Source organism: Gadus chalcogrammus, chromosome 4, assembly GCF_026213295.1.
Source record: "Gadus chalcogrammus isolate NIFS_2021 chromosome 4, NIFS_Gcha_1.0, whole genome shotgun sequence".
Classification (NCBI taxonomy): Eukaryota; Metazoa; Chordata; class Actinopteri; order Gadiformes; family Gadidae; genus Gadus; species Gadus chalcogrammus.
Genome location: NC_079415.1, coordinates 6,218,824 through 6,226,323, shown reverse-complemented (window position 1 = coordinate 6,226,323; position 7,500 = coordinate 6,218,824). Strand labels below are relative to the sequence as shown.

The following is a 7,500-nucleotide window of genomic DNA, read 5'->3' as shown; positions in this document are numbered from 1 at the left end:
CTAACGGCTAACGACGCCAAACTCAGCTCCACATAGGAGACGTGCTGGACTACAGGAGAGACAAGGAGAGACCAGGGGAAACCAGGAGAGACCAGCGGAGGCCATAAGACACCAGTAAAGACAAGCAGAGACAGTACGGACCATCAGAGACCAGTAAAGACCAGCCGAGACCAGAAGAGACCAGTTAAGACCAGGAGAGACCAGAAAAGACCAATAAAGACAAGCAGAGACCAGCAGAGACCAGCAGAGAAAGTGGGAGCAGTTTGATGGGATTCCACACTACAGGTAACCACGGTAACCACGGAAAACATAGAAACCTTTTAAGTCTTCTGTAAATATTTGATATAGATACATGTATATAGATGTATATAATATATATATACTATAAACATACTATATGAATACTATATATGGTTCTTAAGTTAGATGTTTGGAAGTGGAGAGAGAGAGAGAGAGAGAGAGAGAGAGAGAGAGAGAGAGAGAGAGAGAGAGAGAGAGAGAGAGAGAGAGAGAGAGAGAGAGAGAGAGAGAGAGAGAGAGAGAGAGAGAGAGAGAGAGAGAGAGAGAGAGAGAGTGAGAGACTGATAGCTGAGTTGTGAGTAGTTGCCATAGGAACTGGATTGGCAGTGGACTCTCTACCAGTGTGTGTGTGTGTGTATATGTGTGTTTTTGTGTGTTTGTCTGTGTCTGCACGGTGTGCGTGTTCGTGTATGTGCTTGTGTGTGTGTTTGTGTGCCCGATTAAAAAAAACATCTGCACTACATGCTCGCTGTTGCTATGGTAACACAGAAGAACAATTCCTTCACTTCCTAAGAAACCTGCTGACACATCAGTACTACAGTACTATGGTAGTACTACTATGGTACAATGGTAGTACATAGTACTATGGTGCTACTAGGGTAGTACTATTGTAGTACTACCATGTTACTTTGGTAGTAGTATAGTACTATGGTAGTACTATGGTAGTACTACAGTAGTTCTTTCTGGGAGAGGAGAGGAGAGGAGAGGAGAGGAGAGGAGAGGAGAGGAGAGGAGAGGAGAGGAGGAGAGGAGAAGAGAGGAGAGGAGAGGAGAGGAGAGGAGAGGAGAAGAGAAGAGAGGAGAGGAGAGGAGAGGAGAGGAGAGGAGAGGAGAGGAGGAGAGGAGAAGAGAGGAGAGGAGAGGAGAGGAGAGGAGAGGAGAGGAGAGGAGAGGAGAGGAGAGGAGAGGAGAGGAGAAGAGAGGAGAGGAGAGGAGAGGAGAGGAGAGGAGGACTGATGAGAGGAGATGAGGAAAGAAGAGGAGGAAAGGAGAGGAGGAGAGAGGAGAAGAGATTCTAGTACAGTTATTTCCTGATTTTCGTTTAATCATGTTGTTCATGTTATCACACCTTTGTTACCATAGAAACAGGGATTCTATCAGTCTTCTACAAGTCTTTCTGGAACGTTACCATGGAAACCAGAGATAACCAGACAGTTATGTAATTGAACAGTAGGAAGACATACCAATGTGTGTGTGTGTGTGTGTGTGTGTGTGTGTGTGTGTGTGTGTGTGTGTGTGTGTGTGTGTGTGTGTGTGTGTGTGTGTGTGTGTGTGTGTGTGTGTGTGTGTGTGTGTGTGTGTGTGTGTGTGTGGGTGCGCGTGCTTGCACATGGATGTGTATGTGCGTGCGTGCGTGTGCTTGTGTGTGTGTGTGTGTGTGTGTGTGTGTGTGTGTGTGTGTGTGTGTGTGTGTGTGTGTGTGTGTGTGTGTGTGTGTGACTGTGTGTGTGTGTGTGTGTGTGTGTGTGTGTGTGTGTGTGTGTGTGTGTGTGTGTGTGTGTGTGTGTGTGTGTGTGTGTGTGTGGGTGTGTGTGTGTGTGTGTGCCTGTGTGTGTGCCTGTGTGTGTGTGTTCCAGCTCGATGCCTCTGAGTCCGGCCGCTGACACCCAGCATGATCGCCCCCGGCAACAGGCGGTCACCAATGGCAACCAGCCCGGCTCCCCGGTGGTCCGGGACGACGACAGAGAGGACTCTCCTCCGGGCCACAGCGTGGTGGTCCGCATCGGCATCCCGGACCTCCAGCAGACCGTAACCACACCCTCAGTACACAGTACACACACAGTACACACTCTACAGAATGTCCTATGGTTCTTAGGGGGTTCTAAGTGTTCTTAGGGGGTTCTAAGTGTTCTAACGTGGTTCCACGTGTTCTTAGGGGGTTCTAAGTGTTCTAACGTGGTTCTACGTGTTCTTAGGGGGTTCTAAGTGTTCTAACGTGATTCTAAGTGTTCTACGTGTTCTTAGGGGGTTCTAAGTGTTCTAACGTGGTTCTACGTGTTCTTAGGGGGTTCTAAGTGTTCTAATGCGGTTCTAAGTGTTCTACGTGTTCTTTGGGGGTTCTAAGTGTTCTAAAGTGGTTCTAAGTGTTTTTAGTGTTCTTGGTGGTTCAAAGTGTACTACGGGGGTTCTAAGTGTTTTTTAGAGGGTTCTAAGTCTTCCAAGGTGGTTCCACGCGTTCTAAGGGTTCTTAGGGTCCCCCTGTGTTTTCCTGCTGCAGAAGTGCTTGCGTCTGGACCCGGACCTCCCCGTGTGGGTCAGTAAGCAGCGGGTTCTGGTGACGCTGACTCAGTCGCTCTCCGACGTCCTCAACTACGGCCTCTTCCAGCCCGCCTTCAACGGCCGCGCCGGCAAGTTCCTGGATGAGGAGAGACTGCTGAAGGACTACCCCCTGCCCCCCATCACCCCCATACCCTACCTAGAGGTACCCCTACACCCCTATCCCCCCACATCCCACCTAGATGTACCCTTACCCCTATTCCCTACGTAGAGGTACCCCCTGCCCCCCATCATCCCATACCTTACCTAAAGGTACCCTTCCCCATATTCCCTAGCTAGAGGTACCATACCCCTATACCCCCATACCCTACCTGGCGGTACCATACCCCCATACCCCCACATCCTAGGATGTACCCCCACCCTCCATCACCCCATACCCTACCTAGAGGTACCATACCCCTATACCCCCATATCCTACCCAGAGGTAACCCTATACCCCAATACCGTGCCTAGAGGTACCCCTTTACCCCTATACCCTACAGAGAGGTAACCCTATACCCTACCTAGCGGTACCCCTATACCCTAATACCTACCTAGAGGTACCCATACCCCTACACCCTACCTAGTGGTTAGGGTTACTACCCTAGAGGTTAGGGTTACTCCCTAACCTTTATGTAGGGTAAGTGTACTACTATTGAGGCTACATCTACTATTAAAATGAAGACTACTACTACTACTACTACCATTAATACAAACACTAGTAAAACGTACTGACTACTACTCCCCCCATACCTTTCCTATAGCCAAAGGCGTAGCTTTAGTTGGGCCTTCTTTAGGCTACATTTGGTGTTTCTTGTTCTCTCCTGCTGGTTATTCTACTCTAAGTTCTGCTAGTACTGATCTGATGTCGCTGACCTCCTTCCCACCACCTGTGTTCAGTTCCGTTACAAGAGGAGAGTTTATACCCAGAGCTACGTGGACGACAAACAACTCGCCAAGCTGCATACCAAGGTAATTATGCTAACATTAAGCTATGTTACATACCAAGGTAATTACGCTAAGAGTTAGCCAAGCTAAATACCATGAGAACTACACTTGTTGTTAGCCAAGCTATATACTAAGGAAAAAGGCTAACAGTTAGCAAGCTACATTCTGAGGTTGCCATGCTAACAGTTAGCCACACAGCATACGAAGGTACACATGCTAACATTTAGCCATGCTATGTAACAAGGCAAACAAGCCATCAATTAGCCATGCTATGTATCAAGGTAAATGCGCTAACAGGTAGCCATGCTACGTCCTGCTGTGCTCCAGGCAAACCTCAAGCGGTTCATGGAACATGTCCAGCAGAAGAACGTTGAGAAGGTCTCCAGATGGCTGGACAGAGGACTGGACCCCAACTTCCATGACGCCGACAGTGGAGGTCAGTAACTCAACCAGGAGGTCAGTAACTAACTCAACCTGGAGGTCAGTAATTAAATCAACCAGGAGGTCAGTAACTTAACCAGGAGGTCAGTAACTAACTCAACCGGGAGGCCAGTAACTTAACCAGGAGGTCAGAAAACTAACCAACCAGGAGGTCAGTAACTCAACCAGGAGGTCAGTAACTAACTCAACCAGGAGGTCAGTAACTTAACCAGGAGGTCAGTAACTCAACCAGGAGGTCAGTAACTAACTCAACCAGGAGGTCAGTAACTAACTCAAGCAGGAGGTCAGTAACTTAACCAGGAGGTCAGGAACTCAACCAGGAGGTCAGTAACTAACTCAACCAGGAGGTCAGTAACTAACTCAACCAGGAGGTCAGTAACTAACTCAACTAGGAGGTCAGTAACTAACTCAACCAGGAGGTCAGGAACTAACTCAACCAGGAGGTCAGTAACTAACCAGGAGGTCAGTAACTAACTCAACCATGAGGTCAGTAACTAACTCAACCAGTAGGTCAGTAACTTAACCAGGAGATCAGTAACTAACTCAACCAGGTTGTCAGTAACTCAACAAGGAGGACAGTATCTAACTCAAACAGTAGGTCAGTAACTAACTCAACCAGGAGGTCAGTAACTCAACTAGGAGCTAAGTAACTAACCGACCAGGAGGTCAGTTACTAACTCAACCACGATGTCGGTAACTCAACAAGGAGGTCAGTAACTAACTCATCCAGTAGGTCAGTAACTAACTAAACCAGGAGGTCAGTAACTCAACTAGGTGGTCAGTAACACAACTAGGAGGTCAGTAACTAACTCAACCAGGAGGTCAGTAACTACCTCAACCAGGAGGTCAGTAACTCAACCAACCAGGATGTCGGTAACTCAACTGGGAGGTAAGTAACTAACCAACCAAGAGGTCAGTTACTAACTCAACCAGGAGGTCAGTTACTAACTCAACCAGGAGGTCAGTGACTCAACCAGGAGGCCACTAACTCAACCAGGAGGTCAGTGACTAACCCAACACCATATACTATATTAACACATACCAGCAGGCCTGCTTTAACCTGCCATTGGGCCCTGGGGCTGAGAGGTTTCGTAGGCCCCCTGAGAGGGGATCTTCCAATGAGGATGTGTAAAACATTTTCCAACATTTTGCCGTTGTCGACGGGGGGGGGGGGGGGGGGGGGGTGAGACGACTGTGGCTGTGGTGTATCATGGGCCAGTATAAGAAAAAGTGCAGCTCATGATTGGCCCCCCGATCGGCGTAGGCCCTGGGGCTTCAGCCCAGGCAAACCTGTGCATTAAGGTGGCCTTGCATACCAGCCACCTCCTTATCGTCTGTATTACTTTGTGTCTAATTCAGAGTTATATTGCAGTATCTGAGCTACAGCTGCAGTGTAACTGTGCGTCTTATAGAGTTATAAACTGGAGTATAACTGTGTGTACTATAGAGTAATATACTGCAGTATAACTGTGTATACTATAGAGATATAAAGTGCAGTATAACTGTGTTTGCTATAGCCATATACTGCAGTGTCTCTGTACTAACTGCACTCACTCTGTACAAACTGCACTCACTCTATACTAACTGCACTCACTCTGTACTAACTGCAGTCACTCTGTACTAACTGCAGTCACTCTGTACTAACTGCAGTCACTCTGTACTGACTGCACTCACTCTGTACTAACTGCAGTGTCCCTATACTAACTGGAGTCACTCTGTACTGACTGCACTCACTCCATAGTAACTGCAGTCACTCTGTACTAACTGCACTCACTCTGTACTAACTGCAGTCACTCCATACTAACTGCAGTGTCCCTATACTAACTGCAGTGTCTCTGTACTAACTGCAGTGTCTCTATACTAACTGCAGTGTCTCTATACTAACTGCAGTGTCCCTGTACTAACTGCAGTCACTCTGTACTAACCGCAGTGTCTCTATACTAACTGCAGTGTCTCTATACTAACTGCAGTGTCCCTGTACTAACTGCAGTGTCCCTGTACTAACTTAGGGTGACCAGACGTCCTCTTTTTCCCGGACATGTCCTCTTTTCGAGACCTAAAAAATGCGTCCGGCAGGGATTCCAAAAACGTCCGGTATTTTGCCTCGTCGCAAAAAAAAATATATATATATATTATTGTTATTATTATCTTTTTATTTTTTTTTGCCTCGTCGCATATTTGTGTTTCTGGGTCTTTCACATAACCTACTAGTTATTACCATTGTATATGTCTATGGTTATTACGGCCTTCCAAGTTCTGGAAATGGTATCTCCCTTACGTTCCACCTTCTTGCGCGAGCTGACTGTAGAGAGAGTCTGTCATTGGGCGACCGAGCTCATGTGCTCGTTGAGAAGGTGCCGTGTATAGACGGAATGAAACCCCCACTGAAGTCCGTAGGCCCACGATACAAACCTCCCCCCCCCCCCCGACAATCTTGCCCGGGGCGCAATTGGACCTGGGATCGCCACTGTCTGCAGCCATGCCTAAACGTAAATGTAAGTTCACGGACGAACTAAAGAAAAAAATACCCATGTTTTCGCCCCCCCCCCGCGACGAAGTGTCCTCTTTTTCACAAACTCAAATCTGGTCACCCTAACTAACTGCAGTGTCTCTATACTAACTGGAGTGTCCCTGTACTAACTGCAGTGTCCCTGTACTAACTGCAGTGTCCCTGTACTAACTGCAGTGTCCCTGTACTAACTGCAGTCACTCCATACTAACTGCAGTATCTCTATACTAACTGCAGTGTCCCTGTACTAACTGCAGTCACTCTGTACTAACCGCAGTGTCTCTATACTAACTGCAGTGTCTCTATACTAACTGGAGTGTCCCTGTACTAACTGCAGTGTCTCTATACTAACTGCAGTGTCCCTGTACTAACTGCAGTGTCCCTGTACTAACTGCAGTGTCCCTGTCCTCCAGAGTGCCCGTTCACCCAGGCCGTGCAGCTGGAGGACAGCTGTGACCTCATCAAGGTGCTGCGGAGCGGCGGGGCTCACCTGGACTTCAGGACGCGAGACGGCATCACCGCCCTGCACCGCGCAGTGCTCTGCAAGAACAGCACCGCACTCACTGTACGTCTGGTACCACAGTACAGCTACTGCCGTACTGTAGTACCACAGTACCACCCTCACAGTACTGTGATGTATACTGTGGTAGCAGTAGTTTAGTATTATGGTAGCAGTACTACGGAATCCTTGCTTTGCATAAGATGAACACTAATATTAATAATATGGATGATGCGAAGATGAGGATAATGGCTAACGTGTCACTGTAGACCCTGCTGGACCTTGGAGCCTCCCCCGACTACAAGGACAGCCGCGGTCTGACCCCCCTGTACCACTCGGCCATGGTGGGGGGCGCCCCCTTCTGCTGTGAGCTGTTACTGCAGGACCACGCCACCATAGGTCAGAGGAAACTTCACATTCATGGTTTAGCAGCTCCAGTCAGCGTGTAGGACGCATTCATGGTATAGCAGCTCCAGTCAGCGTGTAGGACGCATTCATGGTATAGCAGCTCCAGTCAGCGTGTAGGACACATTCATGGTATAGCAGC

The 7,500-nt window shown here is 48.2% G+C and overlaps 1 protein-coding gene across 5 annotated transcripts in view; it reads left to right on the top strand.

Annotated features, from left to right (window-relative positions):
• Window positions 1-7,500, top strand: part of shank3b (SH3 and multiple ankyrin repeat domains 3b) — a 26,354-nt gene that overhangs the window by 3,307 nt on the left and 15,547 nt on the right. For 4 of the 5 annotated variants that reach the window (XM_056589363.1, XM_056589361.1, XM_056589360.1 and 1 more), the window contains exons 3-9: window positions 1-285; window positions 1,878-2,064; window positions 2,519-2,722; window positions 3,457-3,528; window positions 3,832-3,940; window positions 6,868-7,019; window positions 7,223-7,352. The exon at window positions 1-285 is cut by the window's left edge. In XM_056589363.1, the coding sequence (XP_056445338.1) occupies window positions 1,882-2,064; window positions 2,519-2,722; window positions 3,457-3,528; window positions 3,832-3,940; window positions 6,868-7,019; window positions 7,223-7,352 (850 nt within the window). In that variant the 5' untranslated portion in view covers window positions 1-285; window positions 1,878-1,881. The remainder of the gene's footprint in view (window positions 286-1,877; window positions 2,065-2,518; window positions 2,723-3,456; window positions 3,529-3,831; window positions 3,941-6,867; window positions 7,020-7,222; window positions 7,353-7,500) is intronic. The other variant, XM_056589364.1, reaches the window with a different exon arrangement.